Raw genomic sequence first — 24,753 nt, 5'->3', positions numbered from 1 at the left:
TGGTCGAATTCGGCTCCATCTCTTCCCTTTTCTCCGTCCCTCCCTCCATGTTTTCTGGTGTTTCTGTGCACCGCTGGGCAGATGCAAACCGCTGCCTGTGTCATGCGGCATCCCACTATCCTACTACCGAGCCGCTATTTACTGCAGTTCATTCACTCTATCAAGCCACACTGAAATAAACTCCAACCCACAGGGGGAAACGATAGGCTCTACGACTTTATGGCCACATTACCAGCCAATAAGCGGGTTTTTTTCCCCCAACAGTGGAAATAAATGTGCTGATTTCTGCACCTACTCATCCATTTAAATGTATTGAATTGTTCCCCTCATTCCCTGCATGATCAATAGACAGCGGTGCTGCACTGTGCTCTTCCCCTGCAAAGAAAGATGCAACATGAATGCCAATGTCAGATCTGCCAGCTACTGTGCAGTGGTGCGGTTACATGCTGGATCTAATTCCAGATGCAAAAGCTTTTGGTGGCGCTCAAAGCTCGGGGCCCACAGGTGGTGATGCGTTTTTCCACTACCACCATGTTTTTACAATTCATACGGCTCGACTCACCGTCACTGCGGAGTGTCTGACTGCGTTGCATGCCGTCTGCCGTATCTCCGCCGCGCTCCCGGGTTTCAGCAGGTTCTTGGTGAATCTCCGGGTCGATTCGGCTGCCATCTCCTCATCTGAGCGGCCACCGAGCACGATTCAAAGCCTGGTAAATGTCTGCTGCAGTCACACCGACCTGGTCCTCGCACCTAACATGAGCCGACCGAGCTGTGTTTACACACACACACATACGCGCGCACACACACGCACACACACACGCTTCTTTCACACACACGCCGTCAATCCACACACGCAGAGCGCGGAGTGCAGGGGATGTGCCTGTGAGCTGGAATTGATGTCAAACTTGACCGAATCAAAAAGACTACTTCCGGTTGTGACTTTCACATTAAGACATCTGTTGTAAACCCGAGGGAGATGGATGCGAGTCGGGCTTTTATTTTGAAGGCCACACGCACCAATTGCAGTGTAGTTATCTCTCAACTTCACATCTGAAAAGAAACATAATTATCACACTACTGCAGCCTATTTTTAAGTTCCATTGAGCCTAATTAGATTTTTTTATTCTTTTTTTAAATATAGGCTACTAAATGTTGACCCAAATGTAGGACCTATCTGCAGTCTACAGCATTCTGCAGCAGTAACCTGGCCGTCTAAACTGCTAACATTGATTTGACCAGCTTATACTGTATACATCATGCATCTCAAGGGGAGCTCTGAAATGTCAACTAGTTATCTGCAGTCCAGTCACGAACAAGGAAGGATGGAGCAGCATTTACAGTAGGTGAGATGTGGGAGACATGCAGCCCAACAGCGACACCTGGCGGGAGGTAATGTCAAAAATATTGAAATATCATCATCTAAGAGTTTCTTTTAAGGAGAGACAACCTAGTGAGGACTTAGATGTATGTATACATAGAGGAATATAGTTTCTCAAACAGCAATTGTTTGCTGATGTGCAACTTGAGTTATTACATGAAGATGCTGCTCAACATAGGCTTGTTTACAGTTGTTTAGATTGTTTGAATCTTTTATTGAAAGCTGAACTAAGAAGGATCAATAATCAAATTACTTCAGAGGAACCCCATTGAAGAGAACCGAAACAAACACGGATGCAGTTAAATAGAAGCATAGTATAAATAGTAGATGCGAATCATTTTGAAAAAAGAAAAAAAAATACTTGGGTGGGGTGGGGTGATGTCAATAAAATGTTGCAGGTGATGTTATAAAAGTAGGCTATTATTGTTGTTGTTGTTGTTGTTGTTGTTGTTGTTGTTGTATTTCATTGATTTGTTTTATTTAATGTGTATATATTGCACATCATTCATAAATATTTGTTTTTTGTCCTTTCAAGGTCTTTATTTCCTGTATATGGGTAAATTACGTTTTGTTATCTTTAAAAATGAAGCTCACATTAATAATATTTGAAACAAATTACCTTTCTAAAAGCCTGGTTTTGCATACACAATTTATCCCCCATATTAGGCAACATTTAAAAAAGACAACAGTACTCTGCCTCCCTCTTGTGTACATAAACAGCACTGCACTATAAGGTGGCAAGTCTGAGTGGCTATTGAGACGAATATAAAACAATTTAATGAAGATAGTTTTGGTTACATTTGCTGGAATTTTTACTGTATCCACTGTCGAGACTTATCTCGCAAAATAATGTAGTTAAGTAGCACTGTGTGGTGCCCAGTAACTTACACTATAATAGCATTTAAACATTTCACAAAAATACTATCATACAGCGCCAAGTCTCAAAAGAAACTGTCATCACTCGGTATCCAAATATGTATACACGGTCGATCATAAAGCAGGATTAAAAAAAAACATTTTTTTTTTACCTCTTTCCATGAAATGATTGTGACAATGTGATTAATTCTTGACAGATAAAGTATATCTTCTTAAAACTTTATTAATCATTCTCTTCCAAACATATCGCAATTAAATTAAAATCACAATTAACAGTATTGTTTCTGAAAACAACATTATTCCAAATTAATACAAAACATTCTATAACTGTAATTTTATTTTATTTTTTAAATTAATTTTCACAGATGTCGCCGCCTTTTCTTCCTCACTTTGGATAAAGTCGTCAAATGAGTGAAACAGCGCCCCTCTGGCGCCAACCGGCAGGCCGCGTGGTCAAAGATGGTACTGCACTGTAACAGTCGCGTGGTGGAGTCGGTGAAGTTGATTTAAAGTCTGCAGGCCTGTCAATCAGATGATTTCATGACATGGAGAAACTGTGGACAGTGTTCTGTGGACAAAAAAACTCTTAACTGAACTACGAAGCCAGTAATAATATTGTCCCACAAACAAGAGAAAGATAACAACACAATTTAAGATAAAACAAGTGAATAAACCGGACAGTTTGTTGCTGACTGATAGAGGCCTACCATAATATAAGCGCGGTTTTGCCAGCTAGTAGGTTATCTAGCATTAATGGGAAGAGAAAGTCACTGCTGTAAACAAACAAACCAACAAAATGACCATCACTGGAACACATGATGACGTGGTACAACTTCACCTCCATGAAAGAAGGCAGACCTATTAAGGTGAGTCGGAGAAACCATACGTCTGTCTCTGTTTGTGTGTGTTTGCGAGCTGCTTTCTTTCCTGGCGGTATTTTTAAACTACTCGCTGTGTGTTTGTTGATGTTATGGTGGTTATATTACTGTATACTGTACCTGTATTTGATGTTGTTTTGTTGTATGTCATAGTCAGCAGGGAAAGTGTCTGCAGGGCTTGAAAAACTTTCTCCAATTTAGTCTTTCAGTCGCTTGTGAGAAGTTTTCATTCTTGTTTTGTCTTTTTGAAGCGGTGATATATATATATATATATATATATATATATATATATATATATATATATATATATATTTAACCCTCCTGTTATGTTTGTTTCTCAGGAACAGCAATAATGTTTATGAATCAATTTGACCCGGGGCATGTTTAATTATCCAAAAGTGTAATTATAAAAAAGTGTATATTTCATTATTAACTCCATTACTTACCATTTCAATCAATATTTAGTGCAATGGTGTTCTTGACCTCTCACAGATCATAGTTTAATGAGGATAATTCTCTAAAAAATGTATGTTAAAACTTTTTTATGACCATTGGAAAGACCTACACATAAAATACAATGGTTTTACATGACAGTGATTTTATTTTTATATTTTTTTATTAAAAAATACTTTAAACTATTTTCTTTTCTATTTTTTTAAACTTTGAAACGGGTCAATTTGACCCGCAACATAACAGGAGGGATAATAAGTCATTAGCATTAATAATGCAAGGTTGTTGTAGATATAAGACTGAGTAAGTCATGTTTTTGGTACATGCATTTGCAACTAATCTGCACCTGTATCATGTGGAAGCTTTGCAAAGATAATATTTCAGAAATGTGTATGATAGGTGTTGGATATTGTTTCTTTTTAATGTGAGGCCATTCTGCAGTTCACTAATTGCATGTTATGTGGTTTTTTCATGATAATAGCAAAATGACATTCAATCTTACCATACCTTATTTATTTAGATCATCAGTCTGACACTCCACTGCTAAAATGAGCACTTAGTTTTAACGAGGATGTAACTGGCCCCCTAAAAGAACAGCTGGCTCCAGTCTGGCCCCTGCTGTTTTCAGTACCAGCAAAGCATGGGCCCTTGGGCACATGTGCATTAAAGGACACCCTTGTTTTACCTACTTATGTTGCTGCCACCCACCCTCGCAAATCACGGCACTGTCATTATGGTGGCTTCTTTGTTGTGAAATCTTCAAAGTGATGTTCTTCATAAGACTGAACTCTTTGACTCTGCAGCATTAAATAGTGATTAACAGTCCCGTCACACAGACCCCTGGGGCCACATATTTATCATACTGATAGGAACACACATATTGCTGTTCAGCGAATAATCATGTACGGCTTTTATGTGAATGTGAGATCGAAATCGAAGTGGAAAAATGCGACCAATTGCCAGTTTATTAGTACACCTAGTTAAAGCTTCATCATGAAGCTTATAATATATGTTTCTGTTTGTTAAGTGAGATGTTGATTCAACTTTATGTCTTTTGTGTGGTGCTACACTGAGAGCTGTCTTCAATATTTTGTCCACCCAATTCAAGAAACCGTTTCAAGAACAAACCTTCATGATGGTAGGATTTATGGCAGGGCTGTTAGTTTTTTAGGTAGGTACAAATAATACAATTCTATACCACATTTACCTCTAGGTGGCAGTAAAACATCAGGCATTGATATACTGATGTTAAGACCATATGATACAATTAAATCCAAGGTGTGTCCTTGTTTGTTTGTTTGTTGGTGTGTCAACATGCTGTTTGAAAGCCATACATTCCAGCAACGCTCAAACATCTTTGGCTCTGGTAACTGCCAGATGATCAAGATGTATAATAAAATTACCAGTTAAAATACAGGTATCAGCTTTTATGAACATAATAGGTCTGAGTATTCTGTTACAAAAAGAGGAGGCAGATCATTTTAGGAGGTCTATATGCTGTCACTGGAAGGAAACGAGGCTAGTATTACAATTAACTGCAATAAAGCTGACCTTTTTTTATTCCTTTTCTGGAGGAATGTGTGTCAGGTGCATCTGTGCCCAGCCTGGTGTCAGTAAGAAAAAGACTGTGATCACTGATGAGATCACTGATGATACAGAAAGACTTGTTTGTTCATGACATGTTGACTTCTGACCGTTTTCCAGTTGAATATCGGCCTATTTATAAGAACTGCAACCAAGTGATGTTTCTCCCCTGTATAGCTCTCTTGACAGTGTAGTGTCAAGTTGAGATGATGGGTTTTATAGAGTTAACATTAGTTAACAGGGGTGTGTGGTGTAGGTCGTCAGAGCAAGATATATTGGACTTTGTTGTGGGGGGCACCTGTGAGCCCCTGTAGTTGGGGTGTAGTCCATTGAGTTTAGAAATAAAAAAAATGGACAAAAATGGACTTGTCTAAAAAAGTTATCCTAAATTAGTCACATGCTGTGTTTTTTTTTTTATATATATTCTTTTTATTGCCAAGTTCACATTGGTTAGAATACATGTTTCACACAAAGCAATCATAGTTTTATATGCTTTTTTGGTATACAAGAAAAAAAAAGAAAAAGAAAAGAATAAAAGCAAAAACAAAACAAAAACAACAACAAACAAACCAACAAAAAACAAAACAAACAACAACACAGCAGCATCTTAAAACATAAATAGATTGGATATGGCAAAATGGCGGATTACCACACAACTTGGGTACAGTGTCCAAACAACAGCAACAAGAAAAAGAAAAGTGCTGATCTGAATTGGAGATTTATAGGACAACAGCAGCAACACATGCTGTGTTTAGTTAATGCCAGCTGAAGTACCCAAGTACCCTTCTACCATCTAGTGGCCCTCCTTTATGTTTTTGTGTTTATTCTTAGTGCAAACACACTGGTGAAATTGAAATATTGTTATATTGTAAAATTTGACCATGTTGGCTTGATGTTGTGCATTCAAAAATGGCAGTTATGTCACACTTAATACCGTGTACTCTATCTGTTCAAGGACGGAAAAAAATGTAGTGCAAGTTGGCATAAAACCTGTTGAAAGATCTGTTGATAGTTACGAATGGCAACTTGATAGTTCAACAATGACATAGCCATCAGTGCTGAAAAAAATGCTTGAATAAAAAATGTAATTGAATATTGTCCTTCAAAATCAAATACTATAGCAACGATTGAGCCATGTGTGCATATTTTTTGCCAAGAACCTTCATAGATACACTCCACAGCAAGCAGAGTAGTCGTGATAGCTGCTATAGACTATATATAGACTCTGAGTCTGGATCTATCATGAATGGACCACAATGATGACCACAAGAATTCTGCAGGAATGGTATGAATCTCCATTGTAAGCATGGGCCAGTTCCTGTGGGATTATTTCTTACCTTGTGTTGAATCTATGCACCTCAAGAATACAGTCGCCTCCAGTGTTTGGGCCAGATGCATAACACAGAAACACATTACTAAGTAATGGGGTTATAGATATGTAGTGTACACATTTTAATAATAATAATACATTTTATTTATGGGCGCCTTTCACATCACAATCACATAGGGCTGGGCGATATATAGATACATTTGTAAATGTGATATGGAATTAGACCTATCACATATGTCGAAATAATTATTTTTTCTTTCTTTCTTTATATATAAATGCTGCCCTTACTACGGTTTGTCATATTTAGTTCTTTTGTAATGTTCATTATTCTTTTCTCATATAAATATATTTATTTCTGAAAAAGATTGGCCTATTTTATTTCAAAGGCTATTTTTATTTAAGATATTTTTTTATTTAAATGTGGACTTTATGGAGCTTGGATTTTAATAAAAGGTTCTCCTGTTTTTATACAGTATTGATGTTGACTTAAATAAACAGGTTTTATAAAAACTACTTGTCACATGTCATATTTAGCTTTGACTTTGACTGAACATTTGCTCTCACTACTAAAAATATTGGGATATATATCATATATCGATATTCAGCCTAAATTTATCGGGGTATGACTTTTGGTCCATATCGCCCAGCCCTACAAACACAGCAAAAAAAAACATTAGATAAAACAAGAACACAATCAGCAACATAAAAACAAACAACTACATAAAATCTTCAAACGGAGCAGAAGTGAAAATGGCAAGGTCAAACAGAAAAGGCTAATCTAAACAGGTGAGTTTTGAGCTGTGATTTGAAGGTGGAGAGAGAAGTAATGTCATAGATGCAACCTGGTCTCACAGAAATCCGTGAAATAGCCACGGATTTTGCTTAACTCAAAATCCGTGGAATAGCCACGGAATCGCTCAAATTTCTGTGAAACTGACACGGATTTCGCTACAATGCAAGTTAATGACAGTCATATCCCGTGGCTAATGGTTTGTTCCAAGTCACGTGACTTTCTCTCATTTTTAGTGAAAAATCAATATTTTGACTTAGTTTCTGCATAAAAATGGATTTTGATCACATTTCTAGCGAGAAATATATGTTTTATTTTCTAAGTCTTCACTCAGTGAACGTACATAATCACTTTGTATGTTGGAATAGCCACGGGATATGACTGTCATTAACTTGCATTGTAGCAAAATCCGTGTCAGTTTCACGGAAATTTGAGCGATTCCGTGGCTATTCCACGGATTTTGAGTTAAGCGAAATCCGTGGCTATTTCACGGATTTCTGTGAGACCATGTTGCATAGATGATTTGTGGGAGAGAATTCTAGAGACGGGGGTGCTGCCCCCTGGACCCCATTGAAGAGAGGCAGGCAGGAGGAGTAGTGAGGAGCATGGAGGAGGAGGATGGGAGGGTCCTGGAGGGCGTGCAGGTGTGAAGGAGATCAGAAAGGTATGGAGGTGCGAGGTTATGAAGAGCCTTGTGAGAAGTGAGAAGAAGTATCTTGTAATCGATGCGGTATTTGACAGGTAGCCAGATTTGGTAACATTAGATTTACTAATCCCAGTACTTTTTGGGAATTTAACACTTTGAAGCCAACCTTTCATATCTGTATTGGCTAACCTAAGCTAACCTAAGCCCTACAACAAGAGGAAGCAGACCATACTGTAGCATGGGCCTATGAGTGGTGCCAAAAGAGGCTTTCTGCTTACTCCAAAGTTGTCTTCCATCATATGTCTTCTTAGCTGACTCTCTTACTACTGGTGGGTTTCATTTAAAGTTGGAAGGTTGTGAAGCTTCACTGTGAAGATGTGACCTGTGAAATGGCATGTTGGGGTTACTGGGGCTAAGCTAGCTGTTTGCACTCCAACGATAGGCTGGCTGACCTCCTTTTCTATTTCTACTCTGTGTTAAATACAGAAATGTGCGTGGGTGGAAAGACCTTGGACGGAGCTTGCCTGTGGTAGCAGATAATCAGTAAATTTATGTGATTATCGTTTTTCAGGTGTAAAACATAATGAGTGATTTGCAACAGTGCCGGCAAATCAGTCCTCCCTACAAGTATGTGTCTAATAAAGTGGCCACAGAATGTAGAAACACTACTTGGATGCATGACAGAATCTTGTGCGGCCTGACAGACATCTCGGCTCACCTCGGAGCTGCAGACAGAGGCAGCCAGATGGGGAGGGCTGGATTTATAAGAGGGGATAGAGGCAAAAGAGCAGCAATGAAGAAGACAAGTAAAGTAGTCAAGAAATAAGTGCTGGAGTACTCATAAATGATAAATTAATCTCTTAATGCGTCAGCCAGACAGTTATGAATGCACTGCGAGCTCTACCCCAATCCCAGTCCTGTACGGCTGACAGTAAAGGTTAACTGAGAGGTGAAAGTGAAATGCAGGATATGGAAAAGAAAAAACTAGAGCAGCCAAGGCAGAAAAAAGGGAGTGAAGAGGGTTGGTGAAATGCTGGATCTCTTCTTGCAGGGGTTGGACATAGTGCAGCTTTAGGCAGCCTATTTTTCTTGTCAAGTCCTCAGATTCAATAACAAGATAGCACTCTCCAGCGTCCACAGGTTCCTCAATTCAAGACTATCTTGAGGACGGAGGAGAGAAAAAAGACCGTTTGAAACCTTTCGGGAGAGCAGCAGGATCACATTTCTGCAGGCCAGGCTTCGCCCGAGTGTCTAATTCTAATTTCCTCTTTCACAAGCGAACACAAAAGGAGTGTGTGTCCATCTGCAGTAGGGTCTCCCAGTGGGGAAGAGAATAATGGTGTGTTTAGGTCTGATGCTTGCATGCGTGCTGCTGAGAAGAGATGTGGATGTGTAGGAGAGGAAGTGACTGGACTTGTGTAAGATTGAGGGAGTATGGGAAATGAGAGCTTTTGCCAGTAGAGGACAAGCTGATGGTGGATATACAACCACAGAGAGAGACTTAGATGGAGGGAGAAGTGCAGTGATATTAAAAAAAAGTGGAGAGGCAAAAATGGAACAGAATATTTGCAAATGACATATGGACAGTTGAGGGTTTTGAACATATGGGCCTCCGACTGTGGAGGAGAAGTGAATGTCAAGGGGAGTTTTTTTATTCTAAGCAGTAAAGTCTGTAGATGTGAACCTTAACTCTTTATCAGGCAAAGAACTATATGTGATAACTTCAGTGGATATCAAAATGGGGTCCTCATGTCTCTCTGTTTGGTCGTAGAACCGCATGGACTTGTACGAGGAGACCTGGACTATGTCCGCATATTAGGGCCAAGTATGAATAAAAATAAAACTACAAACCAGGGGGTGTTGCAAATTTACTAGATTAAAGTGCCAAATCCACAAGAAAAAAATGTGTGGATTTAAGAGATTTAAAGTGGCAAATCTGCTTTAAAAAGTCGCAGATTTACGAGAAAAAAGTGTGGAAAAATGCAACTTTTTTCTCGCAGATTCACCACTTTAAATCTCATAAATCTGCACATTTTTTCTGGTAGATTTGACAACATACCATTGAACTTTTTTTCTCAAAATATTACCCCCCTCCCCCGGGTCCGTATGTTTTTTTTTTTTTTTTTACACATTCTGGCAGTATGTAATATCCTCCAATATTCTCCAGGGTTGAAATTTGGAATTTGCAACTATTTCAATGAGTGTCCTATTAAGGGTTAACAACCCTTTTCCAAAGGCAAAATCACAGGACATAACCTGCAGTCTTTTGCCGTAGCTGCCATACCACAAACTTAATGTTGTGTTATCAATTCAGATTAACTTTCTTCCGTTGCACTGCTCACCATGAATTGTTTCTTCTTATCCTGGAGGCACTCTTAACCCCTTAAGGTTTGAAAAAAAGTCTCCTTCATGTGCAAATTGTACAAACTGATTTTCTTTTTTTCAACAATATTTTTTATTGAAGTTTCAAGTGCATATCAAACTTTATGTCAAATGTACAAACATTTTCATTTATATCCCCTCGAACATACATTCATTCACACAGACAAAGAAAATTAAGAGTAATTAAATTAAATTAGAGTAAATAAAATGGACAGTGACAACAAACATCAGACTAATGGAAAATAAGTACTAAAATGAAATTAATAAGACTAAAGTGGAGTAAAATACATTTTAAAAACTGATTTTCTTTCTAATTTGAGCTTTGCAAAGTAGCCATCAAATGCAAATGCAGTAAACAGTAAGTTAATGTAGGGTGATGTGTTTTGTCAGAGATGAATCAGCTCATGAATAACCTGTTAAAATGCCACACAGTAATAAATGTACAGTGCAGAATTCCTTCCAAACCTCAGTTGTTTCATAAATTATAACAGAAGCAATCTGCACAATTGCTCAGTGTAAATACACCAACACACGCGTGTGAGGAGGTAAGTGCACGTTCAGGTCTGCAAACATTTTCAGATGGCAAATAAAAAAGACAGGCAGAGTTATGAATGGAATACAGAACTGGTGTTGCAGAATTTATTTGAATCTCAAACACAAGCAGACACAATTATTTGGTGTTTCATGAAATGCTGTTCAATACTTAAAAAAAAAAAAATCTCCATAGCAAGTATTGAAAACTAAAGTTCTCACTGAATGCCTGGTCAGATTCTCACTGTGTTTAGCTTATTCTTTGATTACCGATTTTGCTCCATTTTGTAGAAAAAAACCCTCAAAGTAAAGCAAAAAATACTCAAATTATTATGATCAATTTAGCCAGCATTTATTCTTTCAATTAATTGATTATTGTTAGTTAAAAAAATAGGGAATAATGTCATATAAGGCCATATATCTGAAAAGTCCCAGGAGAAGCTGGAACTTGACAATTATTGGAATTTTTGCTTCAAAAACAACTTTTAACTGCTATTATCCTAATTACCCGTAGGAGTGAATGAGAGCGTCTGTCTCTATGTGTCAGCCCTGTGATAGTCTGGTGACCAATGTCAGCTGGGATCGGCTCCAGTGACCCCAGTTTGAATAGGAGGTTAAGGATAATGAATGAATGAAGGTCCAATTACATATATAAATATTTAGTCCTTACAATAACATGTGTACTGTAGGTAAATATGTACAGCTCACCTCAATATCTGCCACCAGGATGGTCAGATTCCTAAACAAACCACAAAATGAAAAGCGCTTTTGATCGCAGGGCAATACTTCAGCATGCTCTCAAGCTTTCTTTCTTTATCAGTTTTTTTTTTTGCCTGCACACCAGAGTTTTACAAAGTCAACCAGATATGTGAGGCGTCACTCTGAGTCCGACACACACTCCCAGATACTAGATGACGTTCCCTTCTCTATTTGTTTTTCGAGTCTTACTTTCTAGCTTTTCTTTGTGTTCTTTAATAAATGAAAAGTGTTCATCTTCTCTTATCTCCTCTCTCATTCACTTGCTCTGTGCGTGTGTGTATGTGTGTGTATGTGTGTGTTCGTGTGTGTATGTGTGTGTGTGTGTGTGTGTGTTAGAGAGGAGTGTCTGGTGCCTGGGGTGAAATCAGGCAGATAAAAGGCAGTGATGAGGTCTGGATCGTCAGCATCCTGACAGCTGTAGATTAAATTAAAGAACTTCTGACAAATCAAACAGATTTCTCTCTCTAGCTCTCTCTCTCTTTCTCTCTCTCTCTCTTTCTCTCTCTCTCTCTCTCTCTCCCCCTCTTCACCCCTAGAGCCCTCATCAGGCAAGCTGGTTGCGGAACTTGAAACAAAATGGATTTCATCTTTAAGGGCTTGGGCAGGCTTTGAAACAGCACCAGCTGCCGGGCCTGCTTGTCTCTCTTTCTTTCTCTTTTGGACTCATCGGTGTGCCTTTTTTTTTTCCAGATACTTCAACAAACTTGAGCCATATTGTGACAGATAAAGGTAGAACATCAGTACTTCAAACCCTGACAGTAATTGAGAGATGAAACAGACACATTTTCCAGGTTCTGAGAGGCCCACTCCGAACGGCACATCAAACGCTCCCACTCGGGATTCCAGGGAATGGCAGAGAGCGGCGCTCCGCTCCCACTGGATCTAAATGCCGCCGTAATAAGATGTTAGTAGTTTCTAATGTGGTCTATTGGCAGTTAAACCCACTCTGATATGAAAATACAAGTCAAATAGGCCCACTGCTGATCCTGGTGAAGCGCACACATACACACACGCTCGAAAAATAGCATGGAAATGTGTCTGTCATTGAAATTTTGCCCCCTAATGTGTGGCCCTCATGTGACTGCCAGTTTAACATTACACACATTTATAATGGAAGTCTAATTCAGACACATGCTGCCCCACAAAGGGAGTAACTGACATCCCTGTCAGTTTTTTTTTTATTATTTAAATTTCTGCCATGAGTGTCATGTTATCAGTCTTGTATCTACTGTTGCCTTTATCTTTGCATCGGATCACAGTTCCACATGGTTTTCCATGAATATCCGTATGTAAATACTTTTTGAAATAATAAATAGATCGCTTAGAATAACCTGTAACGTGCAAGAATAATGATAATGCATTTTATTTATGGCTGCCTTTTACGTCACTCAAGGTCATTTACACACGCAGCAAAAACAGTATATAAAAAAAAGAACACAACTACATAAAAACAAAAAACAGCAATAGTGATGATAGGCTAATCTCATCAAGTTTTGAGCTGTGATTTGAAGGTGGAGAGAGAGAGGTAATGTCATGGATGGTTAGTGGGAGAGAGCGTACACATCTGGACCAATAGGAATGAAGTTTTTAATCTAGAGTTCTCTCTCACATGGAAATTTAGAAACTAGTTTTCCAGTCATGGAAACACCTGGAAATTGATTAAAAATGACCAAACATCCAGGAAATAGTCCATGTTGTCCTGGAAAATTGTATTACCAATGTATGGTAATATATGCTGTATGTCACTTCAAAGCGGGTTTACCGGACCATAAGTTTAATTTTGAGCGGAATAGACTTTTCGGCGTCATGAGCAGAGTTGTCAAAGAAGCCCAGTAGCCAGCTAGCTAGCTAACTAGCTAACTAACTAATGTTATGCTTATCAATCAATCAATCAATCAAACTTTATTTATATAGCGCTTTTCATACATATAAATGCAACTCAAAGTGCTTTACAAAAGCCATTAGCCCGTCCAAACATATAAAACACCAACAAACAGTATGACAGAGGTAAACAGGACAGGAAGACAGAGTATGAAGAGAGAGAAATACAGCACAGCATGAGGGGAGGAAAGGAGGGAAAAAAAAATAACCTCGCAACATAAGCAAAATACATTTCACAACATGCAATCAAACTTTATTTATATAGCGCTTTTCATACATATAAATGCAACTCAAAGTGCTTTCAAAAGCTTACGTTTCTTATCATTTTTGGGGGGCAAAATATCCCTTCTGAAATTGGGTTAATGGGCCGACTATGTGACTGCCTGACACTCGGTACTGGAAGAAAAATAGTGGCAGACAACAATGTAGTAAAATTTATTGCACAGGACTTTAATGAAACTGTTTTGCCGATGTTTGGATGAAAATACTGGATCTTTTTACTTATAATTACTTGAGGACGTATTCTGATGTCAGCTAGCCGGTAGCACAAGTTTGAGTTTGGCTTGTAACTAAAACTGAACTGAAAGACAATAGAAATGTATCAAACTTGAATATTAAATTATATTTTTGGAATATATTGCTTTATTCTTTCTACTTAAGACTGGACACAGGTGTAACTTAGGCTTTTTAAAAGAGCACAGATGACCTTTTTGTACAGTGACACTTTATGATGAACAATGCATCAGGAAAAAAAAAGAAGGAATATGAACTTATATGACCGTTTGTGAGCAAGTGCTACCCGGTATCGTCAAGGAAAACTCCTGGAAAAGGTCTTGGAAAATGATCTCCTAAAAAGAGTGGGAGCCCTGTTGATGATGAGCAGAGAAAGGGGGTAAAACGTGTCTCACACAGAACCAGGGCTGCAACTAATGTTTAGATTTAATACTGATTAATCTGCTGATAATATACTGCATTAATCGATTAATGATTTGTGTTAAGTCATCTTCATATTCGTTGTTTTATTATCAGATTTTTTATAGTTTACGGTCATGTACAGTATGTCAAAGAAAGAAGCAAATCCTCACAAATGAAAATAAATAGCACAAACACTTTTCTGAAGCCGATATCTGTAATGCATTATAAGTATACTTATAATCCTTTATTATTATAGTTTAAACACTCTTAAATGCTCATTATGCATCATTATGCCTTTTAACCATAATTGTAAAGCATTTTATACTGGGTCACAAGGTCAAAGTCATTGTAAAATGACATTTAATGTATACGATTATAAAATGCTTTAAAAAGCAAAATAGGTATATTTATAATGCATCATAGCAAATGTTACCAATTTTTTTTTTTCTCAGCTAATTGATTCACACATAAAATGTTTCCTCACAACAAATGGAAGGAAGAAGGAGGTCTCAAGAATCATAACTTGAAAAAAAGTAAAAGTAACTAATAAAAACCATCTCCTGAATTGTTTGATTAGTTGGTATAAAATTCATCGTTTTCCTCTAATTTTTTATTTTTTATTAGTTTATTTAAAAGGGGACAGTGCAATTTCATAAAACACATGATTATACATGGTTAAAAAAGCCAGAGTTAGCCAGAAGGCTAGTTTTCATCTGTAGTCCCCTGGCTATTATGTAAAAAAGTGGAGAATTACGAAACAAAAAACAAAAAAACAAAAAAACAAAAACAAACAAACAAAAAACAAAACAAAAAAAATACGTACAATGTACAAAATACATATACAAACACTTACGATACAATTAAGAAAAAATCACATACAACATCACAACATAACATTTTATCATAACATCAAAACAACACAACAGGCTTATCTTTTAGTGTTGGCAGCTGTAGGTGTTGATAAGCCACAATTTCTTTGAATGTCTTCGGACGGTCTGAGGCGTTTGCTTATGACGAATACACCCTAAAAGTACGATTAGACAAACTAGCACATTCAGAAATCAGACCAACCACAGAGCTTCTTCAAGAATGTTTTCAGTCACTAGAGAGCAGTATTGGGCAGCGATGAGAGGGGAGATATGCCAATAGTGTGTGTGTGTGTGTGTGTGTGTGTGTGTGTGTGAGTGTGTGTGTGTGTGTGTGTGTGTGTGTGTGTGTGTGTGTGTGTGTGTGTGTGTGTGTGTGTGTGTGTGTGTGTGTGTGTGTGTGTGAGTGTGAGTGTGTGTGTGTGTGTGAGAAAGATAGAGGATGTGAAAGAGTGTGTGGACTCAAAGCTTCAGCAGCTGGCCAAACAGACTGAGCAGGGGTTCAGGCAGGATCTGTGTGTGTGTGTGTGTGTGTGTGTGTGTCTGTGTGTGTGTGTGTGTGAGAGAGGGAGAAGGAGTGGTGCAGACTGCTGAAGAGAGGCCTTCTTCTTCCCCGACTCCTCGGCCCTGCTGCTGAAACCAACAGAATTAATAGGCTCGTTTGCCAAGAAAAACACTCTAATCAGTGGGTTTCCTCTCATTAAAAGTTAATTAGTTTGACACGAGTTTCCTGCAGAAGAAAGTATTGGCCACTTAGAACTCATTAGAGCCAAAGGAAAACATCACACTGAAGAAAGCTGGACGAGAGGAGAGAAAGGAGGAATGGGGCACACACACACTTTCACACACTGTATGGTACAGTACAGTACATTGCTCGCTGGCATCCACGCGCTCTAAATGCTGGTGACATATGTAAACATGCATGCCAGCACACATATACATATAGGCACACACAAGCAGTTATGCATAAACACATAGATATACAATACTGTAACCTCATCATAAGACTGTATGATTCCCGCGCGGCTTCAAAAAGCCAGTTGAGCTCTTGAGTTAACGCTTTCAGAGCTGTAGGAGCTGCTCCTGACATATATTAATATAATGGAATTAATTTAGCTGTTAAAATGAATTACGGGCATTTTGTTGGACATGTTTTTGTGCACACTTTCTTTTTACGTTAATGATTAAGTGGTGGCTGGCTGTCTGTTGCTTCTGTTTTGTTTTATCTGTTTGTTTACTTTTATTTATTTTTTTCTCTGTTGGGTTTTTTCTATGTTTCTTGTACTGTATGTGTCTGTATATATATATATATATGCCAAAATTTTGCATAAATAAAATTTACAAAAAAAATTAATTATGACAAACAGTGACAGTGAAGTGGTACATTCAAATATGCAAGGAGTACAAATATGTTATAGCTTCTGCCATTATGGAGGTTGTGTTTTCAGCTTGGTTTATTGGCTGTTTGTCAGCCGGATTACAGTTACAGAAATTACATTAAACAACATTAAATTATACAACATTAAAATATTTCAAGATAGGCAGTGTTGTAAAGTAACTAAATACATTTACTCAAGTAATGTACTTGAGTAGAATTTTGAGGTATTTGTACTTAACTTGAGTATTTCCATTTTTTATGGATTTTTATGAATTTTCTTCACTCAATTTTTAGGTAAATATTGTACTTTTTACTCCACTACATTTAGCTGACAGCTTTTTTAACATAATTTAACATAAAAAACATGATCAATTTCAAGTGATACTAACCCTGTCTTGACAAAATTAAAACACTACTTGCATAAAAGCATCAATACAAATAGTAGTATGATAATAGTAGAATATATAAAAGTGGGTCCATTCTGCATAACGAGTACTTTTACTTTTGATACTTTAAGTACATTTTGATGCTGATCCTTTTACACTTTTACTTAAGTAAGTTTTGAATGCAGGACTTTTACTTGTAGGGGAGTAATTTTACAGTGTGGTATTAGTACTTTTACTTAAGTAAGTAAGTTTCTGACTGGGAGAATTCATGTGAATGTCCTCTCAAGAGGAACGTTAACATTGCAAGATAGAGCATGCTCTTGCATACATACAATACATACAACATAGACTTTTTTAAGTATAAGAATCACAGTAATGAGACTGTGATTCTTATGTATGTATGCAAGCAAAGTTGTCAGGAAATGATTGACTCTTTACATGTCTTTGTATAATAGATCTTTTTTTAATAGTGCAAAGATAGGACTCACATCATCTTAGGATGCTGGACTAATCATCACACTGGCATGATTGAAGAGTCCGATGGAGAGTCCCCTAAAACCACTTAAATCAAAATAAAATGTAAAAGTTACACCTAGATGAACTAATAGAACTTAATATTAACACAGACGGAATTGGAACATATTTTAATGTTACCAATTTTTCATGTAAATACAATTTGAATTTCAAATTAAAAAGCATGAGTTGTGAAATGATTAAACACCATTTGTGTTTAATAATTTCCCTGAAACTGAAGCATAAACACACATTTTCCACAAAATTTAGACCAAAAAAAAGGAGCAAATAAATGCATTTTAAGAGACCTTTGCCCCATCATACAGTCATGGAAATATTAGATCAGATCACCCTTTTTCTCCAATTTCTCTTCAATATTAATGCCTGGTACAACTAAAGGCACATATGTTTGGACAAATAAAATGATAACAACAAAAATAGCTCATAAGAGTTTGATTTAAGAGCTGATATCTAGCCATTTTCCATGGTTTTCTTGATAATAACCAAGAGATAGATAGATATCAGCTCTTAAAAACTCCTATTTTTGTTGTGATCCTTATATTTGACAAACAAATGTACCTTTAGTTGTACCAGGCATTAAAATGAACAATAAAGTGAAGAAAACAAGAGGGGCTCTAATATTTTTTTTCCATGACTGTATTACTTTGCCATACTATATTTTTTCTGCACTGTAACACCAAAACAGGTGTGGAGAACTTCTCAGCACTCAGTTCAATATTTCATTCAACACATTTGCTAGAGGAAATTATAAGACTCACATTGGAGACAAAGAGGACAGAAGTCATAACGGGAGAAAGAAAGGAAAGGAAAAGTGAGGTATATGTCTGCTGTCACGTACTGTATACATGGCAAGCGTATTCTACTAAAACAAACCACATCTACCAGTTTAGACATTTAGGAATGATCTAAATTACATCAGGTGGATCCCAGTTGTTGCCACCCTGCACTGTTAAATAATGTTACACTCACACAAACCCTCCCCCATTTCCTCCTTCGCTCCATCTCTCCCGTCTCACTGATCTGTCCAGTCTGCTCAGACTTCCTCTTCTTAATGAATCATGAAGTTTGACTTTTACTCCTTAATAAGCAGTGTTTTGCAGAGAAGCGGGTGGAAATCGCAGAGTTTGTTTTCCTTTAATTAGTCAGGCAGGTTCCCTGGGCACGGGGCTGAGCGAGGGAGAAGGGCCCAGGCCCATGGAGCAGCATCAGACGAGGAAATGCTGAGAGGCAGCCCCGCGCTGCCAGGTGGCCGTAAGACGAATGGGTGCGGGCACAGACTGAGACGGGGCAGGAAACATACAGGCACGGTGCTGCGAACTGAGGAACAATGATAGGAAATGTCCTGGAGAAAACACACCAGCCGGCGGTGAGAGACGGCTGGAAAGAAGGAGGGAAAGAAAGACGAGGAGCGAGGGAAGGAGAGAAACGGCGGATAAAGACGGAAGAATGGCGTTAAAAAGGAAAGAATGTTAAGAGAAACAGGAAGAAAGGTAGAGGAATATGAACAATGCTTCGGTATGATTTTGAGTCACACAAGCTTTAAAAACCAGATTCATTCTGGGGGTTAATGCAAATCTGGAAGTTCAAAGTTTGTACACAGCTTAGTTCAATACAAACTAGGCCTATAGAAGCACTTTTTATTGGTTAGGGTGACTTTCTACAGTAATAACATGATTGTTTTTGTGGCTTTTAGAGTCTTTTGACAGGCTTCTAACAAGGGAGTCAGGGTTTTTCATGCCATTGTATGTATGTAACTAAAGAGCAGTCTCTAAGCGTTTTGTATGCCGCATGTGTTCGGTAAGTACTATGCTATCATTATGAATGTTAATAAAGACGGAAGAATGGCGTTAAAAAGGAAAGAATGTTAAGAGAAACAGGAAGAAAGGTAGAGGGATATGAACAATGCTTTGGTATGATTTTGAGTCACACAAGCTTTAAAAACCAGATTCATTCTGGGGGTTAATGCAAATCTGGAAGTTCAAAGTTTGTACACAGCTTAGTTCAATACAAACTAGGCCTATAGAAGCACTTTTTATTGGTTAGGGTGACTTTCTACAGTAATAACATGATTGTTTTTGTGGCTTTTAGAGTCTTTTGACAGGCTTCTAACAAGGGAGTCAGGGTTTTTCATGCCATTGTATGTATGTAACTAAAGAGCAGTCTCTAAGCGTTTTGTATGCCGCATGTGTTCGGTAAGTACTATGCTATCATTATGAATGTTAATAAAGACGGAAGAATGGCGTTAAAAAGGAAAGAATGTTAAGAGAAACAGGAAGAAAGGTAGAGGGATATGAACAATGCTTTGGTATGATTTTGAGTCACACAAGCTTTAAAAACTGTAAAATATTGCAGCAGATTTATTCTGGGGGTTAATATAATGCAAATCTGGAAGTTCAAAGTTTGTACACAGCTTAGTTCAATACAAACTAGGCCTATACAAGCTCTTTTTATTGGTTAGGGTGACTTTCTACAGTAATAACATGATTGTTTTTGTGGCTTTTGGAGTCTTTTGGCAGGCTTCTAACAAGGGAGTCAGGGTTTTTCATACCATTGTATAACTAAAGAGCAGTCTCTAAGTGTTTTGTATGCCGCATGTGTTCGGTAAGTACTATGCTAGCATTATGAATGTTAATTTTAATACAGTGTGAATCAATACATGTGTGTTCATATTGGCCCATCTACCGTGCACACCTCTGTCATCGTCATCAATTTACTGGCCCTGGGCAGTGGGCAATAAATCTATAGCACAACAGTAATAGTAACTGTTACTCATCACATTAGGTTTTGAACAAACCTGGTGCAACTTGTCAGCCCTTACTGTATAATACAGGCTTGTCCAGGTGTGCTAGAGCGGCGAGAACTGGAAAATGGACAGGTACCTGGAGGTCTGGGATTGGGTTTATATTGGTCTAAAAATATTTGAAATTGGATAGTCAAAAGTAGTCAAACTGTCTTGGCGGAGGACTCCCAAACCACTCAACCCTAATGGCTACACAGCGACTAAGACCTCTAAAAACCTAGGGAACACCCAGGAAGGGATTTAGCTAAAATCACATCTTAGGTGGCAACAATGTTTTCAGTTACCAGTACTAAAGATTTATTGCACCTCTAATCAAGCTAGAGATACATATTTTGATTAAAGTATTCATCCATCCATTCATTTTCATCCGCTTATCTGGGGCCGGGTCGCGGGGGCAGCAGGCTAAGCAGGGCATTCAAGACGTCCCTTTCCCAGCCACAACGTCCAGCTCCTCCAGGGGGACCCCGAGGCGTTCCCAGGCCAGACGAGAGATATAATCCCTCCACCGTGTTCTTGGTCATCCCCGGGGGCCTCCTACCAGTTGGATGTGCCCGGAAAATTTCCAACGTGAGGCGCCCGGGAGGTTACCAGATGCCCAAACCACCTCAGCTGGCTCCTTTAGAGGAGAAGGAGCAGCAGCTACACTCCGAGCTCCCTCCGGATGTCTGAGCTCCTCACCCTATCTCTATGGCTGAGCCCAGCCCCCCTATGGAGGACACTAATTTCGAGCCGCTTGTATCCACTATCTAATTTTTCCGGTCACTACCCAAACCTCATGACCATAGGTGAGGGTTGTAACATAGATGGAGCGGTAAATCAAGAGCTTTACCTTCTGGCTCAGCTCCTTCTTCACCAGGGTGAACTCAAAATTTCAAGGCAACAAACTTAAAAAAATAAAATTTTAAGTTGGACAATTAAACTAAATATTTTAAGTTTTGTTTTTGAGTTTGCTCAACTCTGAATTCAGGTTTTTGAACTTATAATTTTACATTATAATAACTTTTAATCATTACTTCTGCAATTTGTTGAATTGGCAAGATTGTAACGCCGCTATGAAATGTCAGCTAATGTTGTGACCACAATTTTGAGTTAGCATTGATACGCTAATGGCTACTCTTGTAGCTGTAACAAGCAGCGCGGCTAGCATCAGTTAGCCGCTAGCTTTTGCTAATGACCGAAAACCTGCTTGTGTTTAAAGTTGAAGTTAATGTTGAAAAGGTTGCCTTCTCCAACAAAAGACGTACAACACTGCACAACACAGCTCAGAATAAGATTCCCGTATCATTTTAATTAATTTAATTAAGGGTTGCTTACCTGCGTGGACTCAAGCTCAGGCAAACACAGCCACAATGAGACTTCAAGTGCAGAGCCAACTCGGAAAGAAATAAGAGTTAACGGAACTATTGTCTCTTGTTTTGAACCCCAACGTTAAGATATAAGTAACAATAACTCACCAACTTGTTTTTGAGCAGACAACTGGCTCGCTTTGTTCTGCTAACTTACATTATTTCCCTAAATGTCAATAATTTATATTTCCAAGTTTTACCAACTTAAATCACTGTTTTAGACCTTTCTTCTTTTGAATAAACTAATCTAATCTAAAGTATTGTCTCGTGTTCTGCTAGCAACCGAGCTAACAAACAAACTTTCTATCACATTAAAATGCTGCTTACGTGTTAAGGCATCAGTAATCCTACTCTAAAGAGTCCATTCTGCCTTATGCTTTGTACTTTTGATACATTAAGTACATTTTACTGATAATACGATTGTACTAATACTTATAAAAGACTGACTGGTATTGCAATTTTTACTGTAGTAAAAGACCTGCGTATGTCTTCCACCACTGGACATTGGTCTTTGAAGTTTCCTTTGAGAAATCAGTTGTGTTAATAATTCAAAATGTGGCATAATCACATGGCTCAGAGTGTTTCTAGTGTTTAAGCATTAAACTACCCAGCAAACTAAATTGTTGCACCTGATGTGTGATGTGCAAATGTGTTGTTTATTCAAGGCTCTTAGCGATTTGTTATACTTAAGTATTGCTGTAATCAATTCAAAGTAATCCTCAGAGCATCATTATTATTTTGACTGTGTGTGTGTGTGTGTATGTGTGTGTGTGTGTGTCCACCGTGGAGCTGTGGGATCACAGGTATTAGACTCTCATCAAAGCGAACCTTTTGTAGAGTCAATATCTGAGACTTCACCTCAGAGCCTGACCTTTCCAGCCTGTCCCCTCTCTAAAAGACCCCCCACCACCCCTTTCCCAGGCGTGTACACGCACACAAACACACACACACACATGCACACACACACACTCACTCACGCACCCTATGCCCCCACGATCAATCTTCCCCCGGTCACCAAGACAGCAAAGCACAAAGCCAATCACATCAACACGGCTTGGATGCCACACTCACCCTCTGACGAAATGTCACTAGAGAGGCTATGTCAGGAGACCTCGGGCCTGTTAAGCGTCTGAGTGTGTATGTGTGTGTGTAAGAGAGAGATCCAGAAGATTCTGGTTGCAGATGAAAAGAGGAGGACTTATGGATTTATGTGTGTAGCTGCAGTAAGAAAGTTCTGTGGTTCACTTCCACTACGACCCTTAAACGCATTCAGAAACAGACGATGGATTAACCTTATTACCAGCTGGTATTTCAGCAACTTTTGTATTATGAAGCACCAGAGTTGAGCTTTGTTCTATTGAGATCACCCTGGAGGCTCTGAAGATAATGCCATCTTGTCACACTTGAATAAAAGGGCAGCAGTTGATAGGTTGGTTAAGAGACAGTCAACTCCCAGTCACACAGCACAATAAAGCTGTAATATACTTTCATTAATTCATCAGGAAATCAATTTACATCCCGCAGATTCAGGTCTTACCCTGAATGATTATGCTTCACATGCACTAATTAAACAATGACTGATCATTTTTTCCCACAGTATATTACAAAAAAAGGACCCTGGCCAATCAAATGCATGATGGAGCCCGGCCAATGCTGTGTACTGTATACTATCGCCTTACCTAGGTTACATTGTGTTTCCGTGTGAAGTGGGATGCCAAGACAAGGCTTCAGAGCCCATCTGAGTCTCACGTCCTACAGACAGCCGTCTGCGTTCTCCTGCCAAGCTCACCTGGACTGCTTCACCTGTGCTGGTGACCCAGTGGTGCTGTGCAGCTCTGTATGTGTAAAAGCTGTTGGCTGAATCAAAGAAAAGTGGTTTGTAACACTGGTGTGTAAGAACAAGGTTAGTGAGGTGCAGGACATACACTCACAGAATGAGAGAAGCTCTGCACTGCCAAATGATGGTTCTTTGGCGAGCTTTTGGTGCATTACTGACCCTCTTTCTTGTTGTGACGTATAGCGTAATCATCACTACAGAGTGCTGTCACACAGCAAAATGCCTCTTTGTTGTTACTACCTGGAGACACTGGTGACCCAACATAAAAACAGGTGCATTTTATGCTATTGTTATTGATTTCATAGACCATTTTTTTATCTTTGAAATGGTATGATTGTTATATTTAGTGTAAAATGCAGTGTTATGTATTGCCATACACAAGGATGGATATTGGAGTCTGTCTGTCTCTCCTTTGATTTTCTTGACAACCATTTATCTGATCAAGTTCACACTTGGCGGGCGTTTTGCTGAGGACCCATGGAAGTGTGAGCTCTGAAGATATATAGGACATATGAATTAGAAGTGTGCTATGTACACATTGTGTAGTGTATTGAGAGTAAGGCTACGCCAATTGGGGTCGCGAGATGATTTCTGGGGGTCGCCAAATCATTTTGGAAGTCAGCTCTGTCTCCACTGTGTTAAAGTGTTCATGTGTTTTAGTCTTTTTGGTAATTTAATGTCTTTTTTTGGTAATTTTGTGTTTTTGTTTTTTTTGTCATTTTGTGTCTTTTTTTGTCATTTTGTGTCTTCTTTTGTCATTTTGTGTCTTTCTTTGGTCATTTTGTGTCTCTTTTGTTCATTTTGTGTCTTTTTTGTTCATTTTGTGTATTTTTTTTGTCATTTTGTGTCTTCTTTTGTCATTTTGTGTATTTTTTTTGTCATTTTGTGCCTTTTTTGGTCATTTTGTGTCTTTTTTGGTCATTTTGTGGTCAATTTGTGTCTTTCTTGGTCATTTTGTGTCTTTTTTGGTCATTTTGTGTCTCTTTTGTTCATTTTGTGTCTTTTTTTGTTCATTTTGTTTCTTTTTTGGTCATTTTGTGTCTTTTTTTTTTAGACCTTTTGTGTCTTTTTTTGGTCATTTTGTTTCTTTTGAGTTTGTATGTTCTGAACTGTGAACATGAGATTGTGTTCAGTGAGCGGGGGTCGAGGACAACATGCATGTTGAATTGGGGGTCGCGACTCAAAAAGGATGAGAACTACTGTGCT

General features: G+C 38.4%; 1 protein-coding gene across 1 annotated transcript in view; it reads right to left on the bottom strand.

Moving 5' to 3' along the window:
• Positions 1 to 772, bottom strand: part of dock10 (dedicator of cytokinesis 10) — a 106,989-nt gene extending 106,217 nt beyond the window's left edge. Inside the window, exon 1 of the mRNA XM_059330681.1 lies at positions 563 to 772. Coding sequence (XP_059186664.1) covers positions 563 to 670 — 108 coding nt within the window. The 5' untranslated portion in view covers positions 671 to 772. The remainder of the gene's footprint in view (positions 1 to 562) is intronic.
• Between the last annotated feature and the right edge of the window lie 23,981 nt (positions 773 to 24,753).

The sequence above is a fragment of the Centropristis striata genome, chromosome 4 (assembly GCF_030273125.1).
Source record: "Centropristis striata isolate RG_2023a ecotype Rhode Island chromosome 4, C.striata_1.0, whole genome shotgun sequence".
Lineage (NCBI taxonomy): Eukaryota > Metazoa > Chordata > Actinopteri > Perciformes > Serranidae > Centropristis > Centropristis striata.
Note: the sequence above shows the minus strand (reverse complement) of the source record. Positions and strands in the feature narration are given on the sequence as shown.